The sequence below is a fragment of the Oryzias melastigma genome, linkage group LG18 (genome assembly GCF_002922805.2).
Source record: "Oryzias melastigma strain HK-1 linkage group LG18, ASM292280v2, whole genome shotgun sequence".
Lineage (NCBI taxonomy): Eukaryota > Metazoa > Chordata > Actinopteri > Beloniformes > Adrianichthyidae > Oryzias > Oryzias melastigma.
Genome location: NC_050529.1, coordinates 12215521 through 12235042, shown reverse-complemented (window position 1 = coordinate 12235042; position 19522 = coordinate 12215521). Strand labels below are relative to the sequence as shown.

At 38.1% G+C, this 19522-nt stretch overlaps 1 protein-coding gene across 3 annotated transcripts in view; it reads left to right on the top strand.

Moving 5' to 3' along the window:
* LOC112156404 (pyruvate carboxylase, mitochondrial) overlaps positions 1-19522 on the top strand; it is a 299032-nt gene that overhangs the window by 215734 nt on the left and 63776 nt on the right. For all 3 annotated transcript variants that reach the window (XM_024288666.2, XM_024288667.2, XM_024288668.2), the window contains exons 13-14: positions 17719-17863; positions 18721-18810. In XM_024288666.2, coding sequence (XP_024144434.1) covers positions 17719-17863; positions 18721-18810 — 235 coding nt within the window. The remainder of the gene's footprint in view (positions 1-17718; positions 17864-18720; positions 18811-19522) is intronic.

The window sequence follows — 19522 nt, the reverse complement described above, 5'->3', positions numbered from 1 at the left end:
TCTGGGGTCAATCTGAGTTGATGTTTCTTTGGCAACAACTCGCACCAATCAGGAATGAGCTTGTTGGAAGTCCACTTGACAGCAGGCTACAAGAAATCTGTCAGACATTTGGAACGTTCAACCTGAGAACGCATACTTTAATTGAGGCATCTGATTGGTCAATTTATAACTTGAATTACTTGAACCATAGAAAAAATATATATATAAAAAAAATAGAATTGGCAAGAGCATGTTAAAAAAGCTAGCAAAGTATGAATGGTTATGACTGACTAATAGCGGTTTAACTCTCAGTAGAAATCTTTGGGATTTTGGCTTCTTGGAACCAGCCGGTACTTCCTGTTTGGAACACAGTGGGGGAGGGGGTCACTCAGTCAATGGTTGGTACTCTGTATCAAACTCTCTAGAAGTCAGTCATTTCATGTGATTTCATGAAATACAAGTGTTAACATTTTTGATAAATCATACTTTATATTCAGTTTAAACAGAGTGGAGTTTTTCTTTAAGCTCACAGTCTGACTTCATTTATCACAGCACAGATTACTAAAACTTCTGACCTTGGCCTGTAGCTTGAGGCAAATGGAAGATTGATTGAAGAAATGTGAATGAGCAAGAACAAGTTTGGAGACTTCTGCTGAATACGTGAGCTTAATGACTCCTATTTGGCCAAAAGGGGAGAAACACAACACCTTACAGAGGGAGATTCAGAATGTTTTCTCACCTGTTTTCAACATGGAGGTTTGGAGCACACAAATGGCTGAATGGCTCTATTGTTCAATGCATAAATCAGTTGATCAGGCCTTGAATAAAACTAACATGTAAGAGCTGACAAAGTGCTTGGTGTTTTTCAGCATGATAGAAATCTTTGTTTTCTTTTATGGATTTCCAGTTGCGATGAGAATTTTTTTTTTTTTTACTACGAAAGACTGGAGGGTTGAGGAAAGATGGAGGATGAGAGGGGGGAAAGGCTATGTAGCATGACGGCAGGAAGTGCCTTTGGCAAGTGTGGGTCAGACTAGGATGAGAGTGGGAGCAGAGGAGGATTAAGAGTGAGCATGAGTGCTGACTTGTGAGGACATAGGCTCCAAAGAAAGAGGGGGCCAGAAATCCCTGGGGGTGCAAGGGAGATAATTGAGGAAGAGAGGGACTAGCAAAAGGAAAAGATGGAGTGATAGGAACAACCGTAGATGATAGCACTTCAAACGGTGCCCGATTTTCCTAGCATGCTGATAGCAGCTGGAAATAGCTTTTTAATGGAAAAAATGTGGGTGTGAGTATGTTCACATCGCTGTGTTCGTCACTAAAGGAGGTGAAAAAGCCCATAATGTCGGAGCTTTTGCATGTCGGATTAAAGCCATTTCCAGTATCCACAGATGTGCTGTTAGTGTTTTTTTTTAGCATCTCAAACCGGAGATGAAACAGAAATGGGAGCGCGCACCAAAAGGTGGGCCGCCACGAGTTGTTTGCGTTATGGATAAATCAGTTTTTCATGTATCTCAATTTCAACCTGAGGTCAATTTCCTTCCTCAGTCTTCTCAGGTCTCCTGTGCCATAGCGTTCATTTCCCCCAAACATTCAAGAAATGATGTCTCTCTCCGCCTGCATACATCCATTTATCCCCATTTTCTCAGTTATTTTTGCTGTTTTTCCTGCTGTGTTGCAACACATTTTAAAAAGGCGCCCCGACCTTCAAAGCGCGGTCCGGCAAGAAGCGGTCTGATATTTCATTTCATCCAATTTCATTGCGCGTTCAGTGACGTCTTGATGGATGGAGTGAAGTCTCCGGTTTGAAGAAAATCTCATCCCCTGGATTATATTAGTGCACTTTGGAACACGCGGGAAAATGGTCTCATGGGGAAAAGGTCAAACACTTTCGGTTCCTGTAACTTCTGCTTTGACCACAGATCAGTCCGGGTGAAACTAAAGCATCTTTCCCCCCTCAGGGCTCAGTACAGAAGTTGGCCTAAATCTTGTGTTTAGTCTGGGTAGAGCTGCCCTGCAACAGAGTTCAGACCTGTTTGGGTTCGGTCAGTCTAAATTAACCCTCAAAGTGAGAAAGGGTGCAGGGGAGTCGTCCTACTGACCCAGCCCGAACCAATCAATCGGTTTTTCCCCCGATCGGTTTTATAATCAACAGACTGGATATGTATCAGTGAGATGTGAAAATTCCTCTGGCTCACTCAGATGTATTTTAGGAATTAGGTTTTTGTTAATTAAAGTCCAAATTAGTTTTTAATAAAAGTTTTTATTCCCTAACATAGACATTTAAGAATGATCTAGTTTGAGGTTTTCAGAGCAGAGTTCGAGTTGTTTCAGTGAGGATGAACAGCAAAGCTAGAAAGCAAGTTTGTAATTTAGTCTCCACTCAAGTTTCCCACATTTCCAGCAGCAGAAATTACTGTTAAGAAAAATCCACTTCCTTGAACTTGAGATACTTTTTCCTGAACGCTGTTGCTTGTTATTCCCCACATTGAAACAAGTAATTTCAGTAAAATTTACCATATTTACAAAGGTACTTTTTGCAGCAACATATTTAAATGAAACCATCTTATTTCTGATCTTATCTTTCTCATGCTGCAAATAAATTACTCGGCACACATTTACTCTTCATTGCTTTATTTTCATGGCGTTTTGTGAGCAGTTATGGAAGACGCTCTAAAAGCTTTCTCAAACAGCCACAGTTTCAAAGCACTTACAATGCCAGATAAGAATATGTGCATTTTAACAACCTGCTTCTTTTAAAATCTAACCAAGTGGCAACCTTAAACTTCCAGATTGAGACCCTTGTGGAAAAAAAAACACAAAACTTAAAGGGAGATGCTGTTTCTCACACTCTTTTACCAAGCCAATATCTATTCACTTAACTTTAAAGAAGCAAAAAACATATTGTAATTTCGAAAGTATAAATTTGCTTTTTTTTGCATTATTTGGCTGGGGTTGTGACTTATACTCAGGTGGGACTGAAGTGTTTTTTTTTTTTTTCTTAATAAATAGCGCTAACGACTAGAAGGTACTGTTGGTGTGTTACTGACAGCAACACGGAAGAACAAGCGTCGCTCAGTTTCTCAGTCTTGTGCCGAGCTCGGTTGAGTTCTTTTTAAAAGTGACACAGAGGGTGAAGAATTCAATGCATTTAGTCATTTGAAAAGATTTATAAAGAGTTAACTTGTTAGTATTTTCTTTATGCCATGACTATCTCAATATGTTGCTCCAATAAACTATATTTCTGTTTCATGAAGCTAAATGACAATCAATGTGTTATGGTATTAAAGTGTGAAGACATTCCGTCTATTATTAGATATTCTGTTATTATGAAGAGGAAAATAAATGTTAAAATAAATTTCTCTTGAAGGTGCTCTTTATGCTCCATTGCGACTTACGTATATATTTTTTTCCTCTTTATTATGCATTTTTTTGGCATTTGTGGCTTATATAGAGAAAACAGTACTTGGATTCTTGATTCAAGCATGTTTTTTGCTATTTTGGCTATACCTAATCTGCATTAAAAAATATTTTGACATATTTCAAAAATCTGATTATTATTTTATTTTAAACTGTTCAAAGATGGTCGCATGGTCATTTGCTTGAGGGGTGATAATCAAATTCTATACCCTATTTAAATATTAATAATCCTGCTCATTCATGCTTTTATTACTGCTGTTTACCAATTTCTGGAGTTAAAGATTTAAAGAATTATTGAGATAAATTCAAATGTGGTTCTAAAGAAAAGCACATTTAAATATTTCTGCAACTGACGTAATTCCAGTGGATTCTGAAGTGGAGACAATCAGCTTTGCGCTGATATGTTACACTTTATTATAATAATGTGTTGCATATCGATGCAAAGCTGATAAACAAAGCTGCTTTTCTTTGTGTTAGAATCATCAGATTTACGTTCATCGCATAAATGGTCGAAGATTTTAGGTTGGTCAAAGAGTTCATTTACATGTCGCCGGTGTTAAAGGGTTATCAAAGAAACAGTCTGCCCACAGGGCACTCTGCCTATATCTGTGAGTTGCTGTCATTGAACTGTGTAACAACAACTGCGAGACTGAGGAGTGAACATCTACAGTAAAATGGATCTTGTTGTCTTGGGGTGGTTCACTGGGTTTAATTGGAACAGAATAGTACAATATTTCCTTACAATTAACTAAAAATAGTTTAATCTGCCAAATAAAACATTGCAATGTTTCAAAGAATCAATTGTTTCATACACCTTTAATGAGAAGAAATCCCTGTAGAATTTCAGGTTTTGTCTTTTTGTGATGAGGTGACATTTGTGTACAAGCAGCTGTGAAACAGGCTCCAAGTTTGAAAGTATAATGTTCTAACGAGCGCTCACACGCATAATGAGCGTTTTTAAAGCAGTTATACTTGCATACAAAAGCAAATTCAGCATTTATAAACACACACACATGTAGACGCACTGTTTACAGCCGGCATATGCAGCACAGAGTATAAATGCGTGCACTCATTCAGAATTAAATGGTTGAATCATTTGACATGACATATTATCACACAAATGAGGACAGTACACCATGCTGCTAAACAAGAATCTCTCACAAAAAAAACCCAGACTCACACCCTTCTTCAGCTGTGAGGGATAACTGATGTAGAAGTTTGGATCGAAGGGCAGATTCCCCTTCTATTTGTCTCAATCTGCAGATAATGAGAGACAAGGACAGACACCCAGTCACACACGCACAACCACACAACAACACCGCCTTCTGTTTTTGGTCCTGCAGCAGTTAGCTAGTCATTGTGCTTTTATTTATTTCCTCTGCATTAGTCATAGTGTCTCCGAATGATTTCTTAGTAACTGCTCGCAGACAGTTTGACCAGCCATGCGCTGCAGCAAATAAAGGACCCACAAAACATGCTCGGCCTCATTTGTCTGCATCACTTTGTTTAAAACCTTGACAAAGCCTCTGAGGCATACAGATGTGGGTCTGAAGAGGCTTCAGGGACACCGTAGCTTGAGCAGAGCCAAACATATGTGGTGCATAATGAATTGGAGATGTGAATACAATCAATGAGATGGTGTGATTACCTTTGTTTATGTGGACAAATGAAACGCACCTACAAGCCTACACACCAAATGGATTCAATTTCAATGTTATCGTTTGCAGTTTTCTGTTAAAACTGCTATAAAATTATTGTATTTTAAGAATTTGTGCTGCTTTTCCTATTCATCCCCTCATAGGAAAACCTGCATTCCAGCACCAAACTCAGCATCCATTAACAATTTATTTTGTTGGAGGGAAAGCCGAGATCAAAGGTACTTATTGATTTAAACATTAAAAAAACCCTTGACAAATTGAGTCAAAAAATCCCAAATTTAAGACTAAGAAAAATTCACACTATGTGTTGGGTTTGGTGGGAAAATAGCACTCGTAGTATGTTCTGTGAAGAGGAGGCAGCTCTTAGTCATCTGCTATTCTGGGCCTCCACATCTCTCAATATAGACGGATATTTCAGCATTCAAGGGTTCGTTTTAAACCGCAGATGAAGAGGAAGCATTAAAAATGGTCTTGTTAGCTGAAACGTCACATTTTTAGTTAAATCTTTAATACAAGTTCTTTTTTTATATATTTATACCTAGAGGCTTCATGACTTTCTGTTTAGGACAAGTTTGATAAAGAAAACAACTCACCCACCAGGTTGTTCACTAGTCAGTCCTCCCTCAATTTTACAATACAAATAATTATTGATTTTGTTTTTGTCATTCAGGTAGAATTGTTAAAATATTTAAAATGGATTTTACTCCTTTTACTCATCCAACTGAAGTAGCAAAACTTGATAGACGTTTCCGTAGAATTTTCATTGGAAGTGGTCGTCGAATGCACATTTCAGAGCATGTAGCAAACCAAAGGTGACATCACCACCTATATATGTCTTTAAGCAAAAAGACATGGACGTTCCCTGTCTCAGTCCTACGACTAGTTGTCAGCACATTAAAATCGTTAAAAGAAAAGCAAGACTTTTTGCGGAATTGAATTAAAGCTGTTATCATGAGGACAAATGAAAACTGGCTGAATTGGATTTTCTATCAGGTTCATACCGAATACGATAAGGACGATTCACTTCTTCATTTACAATAGAACTACAGCTAGACCCTGGACTCTGTTGTTTCCTTTCCCATCTTAAGGTGGTTGTTTGATGGATGCAGCAAATCCCAAATGTCTTAAAAACTGGTCATTCCAGGCCACAGTCTGGTGTTTTATGGAAACATTTTAGAGAACTGTTGACGAAATAAAAACGCTTCAAAAGCGGGATTTGTTTTTAAGTTTTCACTTAGCTGTCAGAAATTGAACTAATAAAAGGGCATCCAATGTTCTGCTGGAAACTTCAAAGTGAAGGTCATAACTCATCTCCCGCTCTAGAAAAGAGAAGCAGCCCATTTTCCCCAGTTCTTGTACACTCTTAAAGCTTCTCTGTTTTGTTTAATAACACCCTCAGGGTGTTTTTTTGTCTGCTGACCTTTATACACTTATAACTGTTTTTCTTTTTAACGTTTTAAAAGTCAACGACATGCTGCTTTTGGCTACATTTATGTCTTTTTAATCATCTGAATTTGTGACTCGGGTCCATTGTGGTTTACTGTCAGTAAATGACTGCAAGTCATTTCTTAATGGTTTAAAAATAAAATATTTGCTTCTGTTGATATATGTCAGCCTTTTGTGAAGTTACATTGTTTAATCTTATTTCTACACCGTTTGGATTTTAATTTCTTGTACCTTTTTTCATTTTTAGATGTTGAGATATAGTTCATGCAAACTCTCCAGTTTCCACACACTGTGGCCTTTAAACATAACTGTGTTATCAGTTTCACTTCTACTCCTGCATGATAAAATTATGACGCTTTAATATGTGGCTGCATCATGAACCAGCAATTTCTGTTTGGCAAGTACAAATTCAATCTGTGCTCTTAAACTCGCCACTGAGCAGCCCGAGGAAAAAATGCTCACCATCAACCCTTAAACCAAAATTAAACCGAGCAGGTCAACAAGACTTCTGGTGAAAGTAAAAGTCGACCAGCAGAAAAAACATCAGAAACGGCTTTCATCAAAACGCTGCTGCCTGAAGCTCATCTGCTCACTGTAATTTGAAGTAGCAGAGGAAAAATTATTCTGCATGTATGTGCAAATTAAATTCATCACAGCACCAGAAGTTTGGGGTTTGAGTGGTGATGCCCACTCTGTTAAAAGCTTATCTGTGTTTTTGTTTCCTTTCATAGCGCCCCACAGGGGCCAAGAGTAACTGGGTCTGTTAGATCAGTGTCAAGATCCAACAGTGATTAAAGCCAACACTTTGAACACTGTAACACTTAGTACTGCTGTGAAGGCTCTTAAAGTATTTGTTCTGCCAAGTGTAGATAAACTGCCAACTGTAATTGTAAACTGTAAAACCACACTGCTCTTGAGTATTAAATTTGGAACCTTCACTCCTGTCCCTCGAGGAAAACCAGATAAGGTAACATGTGACCTGTGGAGGTCTTGTGAAAGCAAGATTACCAAAGGTTTTCACTTAATGCTTTAATAATCAAATTGAACTGTAGCATTTTCTCTATTACTTTTATTTAGTCCAAATTTTACACCATTTTATGGGAGTTGAAAGATACAAAATAGTTTTTTTAAGTCGAGATACAGGTTTAAAGATGAAGTGCATACTTATTCTTTGCCTGGAAGTTGCAGATTGGTTTTAATAAAATCTAGTGTTTATAAATACTATATTTATAAATCTATGTTTCTCGATTTGAGTGTCAAAGTTCCCAAAGGTTTAATCCCGGACAAGCCCCCAATATTTTTTATGCTCCAGATAAGTCGACCCAAATGAATATTGACATTATATTCGCAGTAATCATGTAAAGACAAATTTAATTCCAAAAACATAACGTACCAATAAAAGTGCAGGAAGCCTTGACAAAAAGAATTGTATCCCCCTTCCCAACTAAACTCAATTAGCAAAAGCTGTTGCTAATTTCCAACTCATATGAATGAGCTAAAGCTGCTGGGTATCAGTGGATCAAGTAGAGCCTTATCTGAAGCTTCATTTTGAAGTTATTTAAATGAAAATGAACTACAGTATTAATCATTTTGATTTTTTTGGCTCTTTTCTTACTCATTTGTCTATTTTCACTCATATAAATGCTAAAAAGTGTATCTTTGACAAAAATAATCCTCCAAGTTAAGGCACAAATCTCTAACTTTTTAAATTAATGAATAAGTGATTGAAATTAGAAGAATAAGAATTAGTCTTTTTCAAAATAAAGTAATTATTTGGCAATGATGTTGACAAAGTTGATCATTTTGACATCCTCATCATATTGCTAATAGAATCTGGCTTTTTTTCCTCCTCTCGCAGCTATTCCCTGCCTGAATGAGGCTTTCAACCCTAAATAAATCTCTTAAAAACATTTCAGTTTGAACTGATATCCTGCAGCCGTAATGCGGTCTGCTCCCTCCAGGTGAAATCTTTTTTTTCCAGGATGTCTGATTTAAATAATGAATTTAAAATCAGTTTCAAGCACAAAGCCTTTATTGCCAAGCTCCCTCTTATCTCAGAATTCTTTATTTTTCTTCCATTTTGCCCTCAGAGTAAAGGCCAAGACAGGAGACAGTTTAACTTTTGAAGCTTCTCTCCTGTCTAACCTGCTGTCTGTCAAGTTGTGACACATGAAAATGCTTGACTTTTAAGACTAAATTCAAATTTTTCATCTCAATAACCTATATATGAACGCAGTCTTTTCAGAGTAGTACTCTTGGTTTCTCCTTATGGTTCTGTTCATGCTTTTAAATGTCCTTTAGATTGTGCTGTTGTTTGTTAGATCATGGAAACCCTTGAAACGTGTCACCGGCAGTACCAGATTTTATTTCAAAGTGACATTATTCACAGGTTTATGTATAATTAACACGAGACCCAACACCTGCCAGCAGAGCTCCAGAGAACACTCTACGGGTTTAAAGCACACTGCGAGTCATTGAATGCGTCACCACTTAACCACTTAAGGATTCCCAAAATACCACCAAGTCAGTTTTAATCTACTCATTACTTAAAAAGTCCAAGAGAACATTTTTAAACTGTGGATGCTCTTGTTTGCTGATATGTCTAGTATTACCCACATCAATTTCTCCTTATTAATGATACTGTAGTCGTCAGTCATACAAAGTTTGGTCAAATAATTTCTGTTTTCAAAGAAAAAAACTGTCAAAATGTCATTGCTAACTTCATGGCTCTTATTCCATAGCAGCTTCATATGCTCCAAGCTGTCAGATGGGCTCATGCGGCGGCTGCTGTACATGCTTTCCAAGAGCTGGTTGAACATTCACAAAAGCGAGCACAGATCCCCTTTAAAATTTATGTGCTGCTCACGCTTAACATTTATCAATTGTGATCCCCTGCTGAACACTGTACCAGAGATATCCAGATAAAAGTGCAGTGTCTGTTCTTTCCTTATCCTTTGTAGCTGATATCTGGCAAGTTCAGCACCACGGTCAGCAGCGATTTCAGAACCACGGCCAGCGCCAGCTCACAGGGAGCCTGTTAAAAACACACTGCATCAAGACGGAATTAAAAAATGGTTTGGGGCAGGCGGTGTGTGGCATGTCTTGAGGCTCGAAATTACTTCTCTGCTCTCTTGCTGCGCTTTTGCATAGGTCCATGAAGTGTCTCAGAACTCATCAAACATGTGTTTTCATGAACCCGCCTTTCAGGGATTTTGTTTTTCAGCTTGATAATGTCTCATGTAATAAAGTTTATTGAGAAAGGCTTCTAAATCTTTTCAGAGTAAACGTTCATAATGGGGAAAAACCTATTTAATCTATGGAAACAGTTGTTTAATGTAGAAATTGCGTTTAGTGCTACGTTTAAAACAAATAAGGAGTTTATGGCTCAAGAAAGCGGCTTCATACAGCAGTGCAGCATCTTCTTTAGCCTTCGGAATAGTTTTAAATTGAGTTACAAGACTGTAAATGCCTCTGAAATTAAATGAGAACGGTTTGTGTGGCCACTAGCAGTTTCAGAGGTAAGGAAGACTTTGGAGGTCTAAAATGACTTTGTGTCTGAACAGAGCATACTTTCTATTTATTTGTTGGACTTTTTCTCCAGACACAGACAGGCACGTAGTTAAGGATACATAGAAGAGTGCAAATGAGTACATCCGTATAGTTATTAGCCTTGTGGCCGCGCAGACCAATCAGTGAACTGTGCAGAGTTATGATCCAGCTGAGGCCAATACAAATAAGCTGAATGACAGGGAGTTTGTTTGCATATTTCCTCCCTTTCATCTATGCCTGTCTTGCCGCATGTTTATGCATTTGAATTTGTACATTTCCCTGCTGCTTTGGATAAAAGTGTTTGTCTACTCGAACAAATGTGGGTCTGTGTGTTGTCTGCCCCTTGCATGTCTGTGTGTACATTTACTCCTCAGGCGGGGCGTGCAAAGATCTTGTTTGTGTCCCTTCTAGTGCTTAAAGCATGACGGATAAGGGAGGACGACGGAGGTGGAAGGGAGAGCAAAGAAAAATGACCTGACAGCTTCTCAACTCCTAACCATAAAGGGGAGCTTATGTATGTGAGGAGGATGCAGATCAGGTGTATTTTTGACATTTAAAAAAAATAGATTTAATAAACGAGAAAGCAAATACTTCCATTACTGTCCATTTTATTAATATATGCAAAGAATGACGTTAGTTCTAGCTCATTAATAATTCTAGCTGTCTACGAAGCTCATTGATATACAGCAAATCTGTGCTAACTTTAGCTGCGACAAACCCAGCTCAGTGTTTGAGTTGGAATCTTCCGCAAAAACATATATTACATTATTCATTCTTGTTGTTCCACATCATCCATTCTTCTCTCCAAGAGGTCAAGCTGATTATCTTGTTGTTCATCTCGTGCTCTGTCCCGTCAAATCTCTTCCACGAGCTCCATGAGGGGTGCTAACCTGGCTTTGAGGTGCATCAGTTGACTTAGCTTAGCTTGGATGTCTTTGAGTGCTTTCCTGATGTCAGATATGTCAGATGCGTCTTGGGTTTTTTTTAGGGGCCACAGTCAGCTCTCTGTATTGCAGAATTACTACTTTTTTTCCCATTTATTCTGTAATAATTCTGAATTAGTCGCTTGAAGGCAGTGAGGATCAAGAGAGGTGGAAGCATGTTTCCTTGTGACTCTGAGCCAAAAAGAAAAAAATACAATAGACTGAGATGATGTATTTTTACGTATAGATTTTGTAAGTTTTAGTGAACAGAGATTGACATTCTGACCTCTTCCTAATGCTTCCCTGCAGACACACCACTGTAGCTCACATTACATTAGAATGTGAACTTATTGACAACTGATCCACACAGGGGGACATCCTAAGGGGTGTCGTTAGCCACTAGAGAGAACAATAAGGAGAAATTGGTATCACTTAGAGCCATTCCTTGTCTTTTTCTTCAGAAAGACATTGGTTTGGTCAAGCGTCCTGAAGGTAAAATAGTTGCTTTATTAAATTTAGTTAATTTTGCAATTTGTTATTTATTTTTTTTCCCAAAAAATAAAAGTGCAGCAAATGTCCGGTGTTGAGCTTCGTTCACACTGGCCTCAGGTACACGAGTTCAAGCATAAACTTCCAATGAAAAGTCTATGGGGTCTCCAGAGTCAGTCTTCGAGGGCCGCGGTCCTACATGTATACCAATCAACCTGCCATTGAAGCTCCTTATTGGCCAAACACACCTGATCCAGGTAATCAGCTGCAGATGATGAGGCGGAGTTTCTGGAAACCAGCAGGAGACTGGCCCCCGAGGACTGACTTTGGACACTCCTTGTCCAAGTAAATGCGCTTCTGTCTTCTACGTTCAAAACTCTCGCATTCACATGTAGCTAAGCCAGTTTTTACCATCATTTTTGGGTTCTACGTACAAAACGTGTAGCCTCCGGTTGAACTTTGACCAATCAGGGACTCGGATTTTGGTAGTGACGATTGGTTTATCTGGTGAACCCAGATACAAAAAAGAGCCTCCTGGCATGATGTTGACCCTTATCAGCAATTGCAAGGACATGAACCAAATTGTTTCAGTTGTTTTAAATGGCAAGATTTGCATCACTTCAACACTTTTCATCTTCCAACTGGATTCTTTCTTGAACGAGCTTCAAACGCCCGGTGTGATTGTACCTTTAGAGTTAATCATTTCTATTTCTATCCCCCTGAATGATCGTGACACTGTAATTTATTCACATCATTTCGATATATTTATGTTCTCTACAATTCTTAACTATCTTGCTTTTAGAACAGAGTTGGAGAAATCAGAACAAGTAAAAGTTGCTAAAGTTATTGACAAAAAGTATAGTGCAGTTTCACAAATGTAGCTAAACATCTTGATATGGATAAAAGACAACTTTAGGATAATATATGGTTTTAGTTCAGCAAACAATGGCTACAATTACATAAAAATAATCACAGAGCTGCATTTATTCTTAGAAATGTTTTTGCTTTGAATCAATTCCAGCACAAGTTACAGTTTCTGTTTCCACTTCTTAGGCCTGTCAGTCTTTTTTTTTTTTTTTTGCTGAAACTCCTGCTGTAAAACATATTGTGGTGTGATTGGGTGTTCAGTTCTTCACTATCTTCTCAGTGTTTGGAAGCCTGCAGCTACCTGCAGCAAGAATAAGTCCTGGTGAGAGAAAAGCTGCACAGGCGTGCGACTCCACACAGCATCTGTCAAACAAGTTTCTGCTGAAAGCTCTGCTGCGTGTGGCTGTCCGGTTCACATATTACATCATCTCGGAATCGGGCGGTGTGGAGCAGTCTGCAACAAACACAAGAGGATGACAATATTCTGGGAAAATGTTTGCTTCGTTTCTACGTCTTGCTCCTTTTTCCACATGTGCTGAAAGTTGGATAAATACTGAGTGAGCAGTTATATAGTTGTCAGTTTAATTGACATCTGACAACTTCCCAGAAAACTTTATTTTACTCACATGGAAGTTTTGGGGCACCAAATTCAATGGGAAAACAAACCGAACTTCACTTGACTTACTTCAGACTCCAGATTTGACTGATTACAGGAAAGTTTCACGTTTTAAAATGCTTTTTCGATTACTTAAAATGCAGTTAAAATGTTTGAGAAGCATGAAAATGGGTAAAATAAATAGATTAAGTTTCATCTAAGCACATTTGTGCTTTTTTAATATATATATTAGTGGAAGCAAACTCCTTTATATTTTTTTCCACTCCACAATCCAGAACACAAATGATGTGTAAATAGGAAAGTGTCAGAACAGAAGCACAGTAACACCTTTTTCCTCACCTTTGAAAGACCAACTCATGCATTTTAATCGTGGTGTTATTATTTTAGTGGAAGAAAGCAATAAAGACAATCTAACAAGGGACAAGTTGTTTTCTTTGAGATTTCAAGTTTGAATATCTGTCAGCTCTTTTTTTTTTTTTTTTACTAGCATCTCAGGACTTTAGCAACATCTTCCTCCACACAAACCCTGAATTTGAGATGCATATTACATCCACCTTTCAAAACATGCAGATTACATTTTTTTTGCTGTGTGTGGAGAAGCTGACATCAGTCCCAGAGAGGCTGATTGTGCCAAACTGTGATTTTTGCATCAGTGGCGCAAAAGAAATCGACTCATTTGTGGATGTGATCCGCACTTAAACTTTTCACAAAAAGTTTTTAAAGTTAGTTTATGTTTAAATCTGATCTTTTGTTTAAAAAAAGAAAAAAACAAACCTCAGTACAGTAGTCACTTGTTGGATCTTTGATTGATGGTATATGTATGTTTAAGTGTTTTTGGTGTTTGTTCTTGTGGACCACAAGCTCCCAGCTTGGAAAAGGTGGTGGTACCATTAGTCCCGCCCACAATTTTTACTGCAGCTCTTCAAAAACTGTCTCAGAAATCAACTTTTTTATTATTATTATTTTGGCTGAAAAAAATGTTAAAAGCATGTTTAGACCACTGAGAATGCTTTTAAAATAATTCAAAAGATGATCAGAGTGGGACTTTAACAAGTTCCTCTTCAGATCATTGAGTTGCATCATCTTGTTTAGGTGTTTTATATCTCCTTTGATAACCAATATTTATGTTTTGGCATTGTTCTTCAAGATTATTGTATAACAAAATTGTTAAAAGGCTAATAATAAATAAAATAAAATGTTGTAACATGTTAAAATTGATCAAATGTTTGGCAAGACATAATATTTTAAAGGAAAAAGAATTACAAACTTGTTTTCAGTGCTTTAGATCTTAGAAAGCTGAAGAAGTTGCACCATAATGACTCTTTATTTGAGCTGAAATTGCTCCATGCTGAACTGTTTGATCGTCTTCTTCCAGGATGAATTAACACTAAAACACTTCTGCATGACAAACCTAGCCAGCGCTCACAGGCAGGAGCTGTAAATGCTTACATTCACATATGAGATACAGTTGGACGCCGTAGCTACAAGCATTCCTCGTAGGAGTGTGTTTGTGCGATTTTTCATGCAGTGCACACAACTCTTTGAGCTGCAGCCAAGCGCTTGTTTCAGGGCATCCAAATCAGAGAAGGCCTTCTGAGTGTTAATGTGACTTAACTGGGAGGGATTGTGCTTAAATATTGATGCAAAAACTGAACAGCAGTGTTGATTTGTTACACAAGAGTGTGTTCTGCGTATAAGGAAGGCATTGAGTGAGGGATTGTTTTTGTTTGTGGAAAGCACAGATATCTCTAACTAAAAGCTTCAGTTTTTGATACTAAATGTACAATAAGAATGAAAAAATATGTTTGCTCGAAGCTTTACGCTCACTGACTGAATTCAATGTATTAACATATATTCAGTGAAAAAGTTCTCAGCTGTTTTCAAGGATTTTTTATTTTTTTCCGGGTGATGAAATTATATTATTTAACATATATTGCAAGGTTTTTAAGTTTAAGTTTTTACTTACGATACAACACTAAATCAGCACCGACTATTTCCAATGACAAGTCCATGTAAACATGTATTTCGAACTTTTGTGTTCAAAACTCTCACGTTTGTTTGTAGCTACACGTGTTTTTACGACCGTTTTTGGGCTCTATATACAAAACGCATGGGCGTTGTATGCACATCGTCTGTAAAAGTAGGTTGTATGCCACCTCAGTGGTCTTGTGGTAGAGTGTCCACCCTGAGACTAGAAGGTCGTGAGTTCAAATCCTTGACTGAGTCATACCAAATGCCTCCCTGCTGGACACTCAACCTAAAGGGGTTGAATTGGGGTGTTGGACCACCAAATTTTTTTTTTTTTTTTTTTATAAATGATGACAATCCAAGCCATCCAAGACATGATAGTAATTCATATCTTCCATTGCAAGGACGCTAGCAATGCATTGAGGTGGTGGACATGCGCTAGTAAAAATAAAAAGTAGAAAAGTTGTAAAAAGTAGCAAAAAAGAAGCCCCTCTCTGGTTGTCCAGTGTGAACCCCATATGCTACGTTTAGCTTACTGCATTCTTAAACATGTTTTCACCTGCTAGTCCAGTAGAATCCGTCCTCAGGATCAAGAAGTCTTGTGGTGTTTTAAGTGCAGGGCTGGTTGTTTTGGCCCTCAGCTTGTAGCCCAGGGCTTGGCATCGCAGCACAGCCCTGTGAATCATGCAGCTCTCACGCATGGGGCTCTGAAAACACTCTTGTTTTATGTCACAGCCGGTAAAGCACAGAGAATGCGGCCCCCTTTCTTGTTGTTAGGAAATTGATTATCTCACAGGCCGAGACGAGATTACCAGACGTGCATTTTGATATTTTTAAAGCTCAAAGAAACAAGCATGGGAGTGCATATACATGTATCCATCTGACTATGATGGTGGATGGAGGATTGCTTTTTAGGGGCCTTGGATTTTCAGCTGTAGCTTTTTTTGGATTCTCATTCTAGGTTAGCTTCACCCTGACAGAGGTTCTGCTCAGGACTGAGATTTTCAGGATTTTATCCCCCCAGTAAAAGCTGTAAAGATGATTTCACACTGGTGATGATGTCAGTCAATAAAGAGTCACTAAATCTGCATCAAAATGATCTAATTGGGTAACCGCTGATGGAGACTGAGTCACTGGGAATAGGTAATTACACATCTATGCACATCTTTGGTAGAAACACAGGTTCTCGCTTAAAATAAGCTCAACATTTAATGAACAAATCCAGTTTCTGGGGAACTTCTGCAGCTGCAATTAAAGACCTAAAGCTGTTTGAAAGCAATACGGTTGTAGTTTTCTTTTTTTCTTTTTTTGTAAGATTTTGTTTATTGAGGCTTCAGGTCCAGATGTAGACTGAAATCATGTTTTTAATATGTTCTTGTGGTATTTTTCTCATGATGGAGGACATATATAAAGACAATTGAGCTCTGGGTATTACTTTATTCAAATTGTTGTAAATCAGGTGCAACAAAAAAAATATGCAGTTTGAAAAATATTGTATTTGTGACAGAAAATACACTGGGCAGGCCACCTGTTCAGAGCTCTCAGTAAAAAGAGGGGAAGAGGGGATTGGGTTGCTCCTAGACAACAAGACTTAAAGATAAATTTCTAATGAACCACTGCCGCCTTACAGAAACTATGGTCAAATCCTAATTTCTTCCCCTATTCCCACATTTATTCCTCCAGATGGAGAGATGTGGAAAAAAAGTGTCTTCAAATTCGGACATGACAAAACTCATTACTTACATGAAATGCAAACTTCTGTGCTTCAGAGCGCACCCGATTGATGAAATGCGTTTCTCCTTGAATCACCCTCCATAAAAAAACACTTTCGGACAGCCCTACCCCTCCAAATGCCCCTACAATTGGAGGGGTAGGTTGAAGCCGCAGAGGAAGAATCTGGATTCAGTTTATATAAAAACGACAGATTCCTACATTTTTGGCTAAAAACAGCATAACCGAAATCAAACATGCAGAGACTTGACTTTAGGTTGTAGGGTTATAAACTCTGAATTTTTCATTTTTAGCTCCAGGAAATCAATGTCTGCTTTAAAAATTAAAGCTTTTTTACAATATTTGTGGATTGGTATTGAAAAATCAGAAACTTTCTGTTATTGTGTCAAGCTTACAAATAGTTTAATGATCATTTTTCCCATTTAAAAATTAACTTTTAGCTCAAAGGTTGGAGAATTCGACCAGAAAAATTACAGCTAAAAGCTTTAGACGAGTAACTTTATTTGGTTTTAGCTTGAACAATCTAAAGGATTTAAGATTTTAAGTATAATTTTGCATATATTAGAAGTATTTTTCTTCTCCTTTTGATATGACATTAAATTATGGCAAACTGCATTGAAGTTGCTGCATAAATATAGACAGTCTGTTCTTTTCTTTACACTAATCTCTTCTCCTTTTTATGTATAACAGTTTCTCGTCTCCTTTTAGGTATTAAGTGTAGCTATCAGCATAGAAACAAATCATATCAAATAATGAAAAATTATTCTGTTTTATTTTTTTCCTCACTGTGTGTCTCATTCTAAGAGCTTAATTAGCATGATTATTATTTTGCAGCAAACAAGCAGCAACAAATGAAATGTAATTATAATCGCCTACTTTTTCTGTGTTTGTGTTTGTGGTGTTCAACTATTTTGATTGCAGTGTTCAAACCTGGTTTGCGGAAAGCTGCAGTTTAGTTTTTCCTACACAAGTCTATCATATAGCTAAAGAAAAATGAATTCCCTGAGCATTTTTTTCTAAATTTTATTTTTTGTGGAATGTTATAGTTGTCTCCCTTGTCTCTTTTCTTTAGACCAACATCCCCTTCCTCCAGAACGTCCTGTCCAACAACCAGTTCTTACACTCCACCGTGGACACCCAGTTCATCGACGAGAACCCCGAGCTCTTCAACCTGAAACCCACGCAGAACAGAGCCCAGAAGCTGCTGCACTACCTCGGTGAGAGCCCGCCGCGCACAAACACTCCAGCAGGAGCGCAAATGGGGGGGAAATCATTTCATATTTAGATGGTGTTAATCAAGCAAAAACACTATCAAACACTGACACTGCAGCTGTGTTTTCTATTTTAAATTTAATAATGCATTTTACTGCGCCGCCAATTCAAACTGTTAAATTGCCGTGCAAAAATGGGTCGTCGTGAGCAGAAATTAAAGGTTAATAACTCTGCAAGCATCTGGAGCAGAGCTGTCCTGATTGTGTTTGTGGCTTTAGACACAGGCGTGTATTTCCTTCCATGAGTTAAGCAGCTGATTTGGTCCAATAGCTTTTTTGTCTCTTTCATGCAGGAGGTAATGACCAGTCTTTCTATTTACAAAAGGGCTCCCTGCAAGCCTCATGTTCCAACAAAGAATCTAAAGTTGATGGTTTTGAATGCATTTTATGAAAGCAGGAGCATGCAATAGAGGGCTGCATTCCCATGATATTTTGATATTTTGTAAAAGCGTTCTCAGTGGTCTTTTAAGCCCATTTACAGACACTATTTACACTCCTGAGTTAACATAAACGTAACGTTAAAGTACGTTCAAAAATTTGCACAATACAAATGAAGCAAAGCTTTTCTATGTTTTTGTATAAAGGTTGCATATTGTCAAATAAAATTTACCTAGTAAAACATGAATTTTTTAACCGACTGACAGCTCTGCTTCATATATGTCCTCCATCATGAGAAAAATGCTGCTAAAAACATGTTAAAAACACCATTTTCAACAGAGTAGTTCTTTAAAATGCATTGATTTTTTTATAATCGTCTGATTTATGAGTTAATCTGATTTGTATTCTCTGCTCTCCTACACCAGGTCATGTGATGGTGAATGGACCAACCACGCCCATCCCAGTCAAGGCTAAGCCGTCCTCTACAGACCCTGTGGTTCCTCATGTGTCCATGGGTGAGTAAGAGGCTATATTATTCCCCCATAACCCTGACTTTTATTTTTGATTGTTTTACTTGAGCAGTGAAACAATCCCAAATCATTCCAGCGGCTTTCGTTTAGGTGAAGGCAAGTCACAGCTCTGATGTGTTAAAGGTTGAAACCGTCCATTGAACCGTTTCATCAATAATGATGCTTTTAATTTATTACATTTGGATTAATTTACCTCGGAGCGGGATAAGGGTGATCGGCTTCATTTCCCAGGGTGATCCAGCGCTAAAAATGTAAACACTTGTGGATCCATAGGGCACTTCGGATAAAAGGGCTGACCAAATGACAAATGGGCTGTCGAGCCGTCTGATTGCTGGAGGCGGAAAGTCTTTCCTGAATGGCTCAGTTTAGCACTCTGGGAGGAAAAGGGTTTTCCTCCCAGAGTGCTAAACTGAGCTTTGAGTACAGCCCATTGTATGTGAAGGCAGAAGTTCACCGCTTCGCACCCTGCTCTGCACCAGTGCCCCTGTAGTCCGGCAGGAAAGGCCAATAAACAAGCTCTTTTTGATGAGCTTGTTTAGCTACTTAAAGTCCCTGGAGTGGGAGCTCCACAAAGTGCAATGTTCTTGGATTTTCTGTTGTATTTGGAGTAGAGAGAAAAAAAAATGACTGTCATCTGGCATGTCAATAACTTCTAGCTCTTTTTGTGATTTCAAACTTCCATAGATTGAAGCTCCTG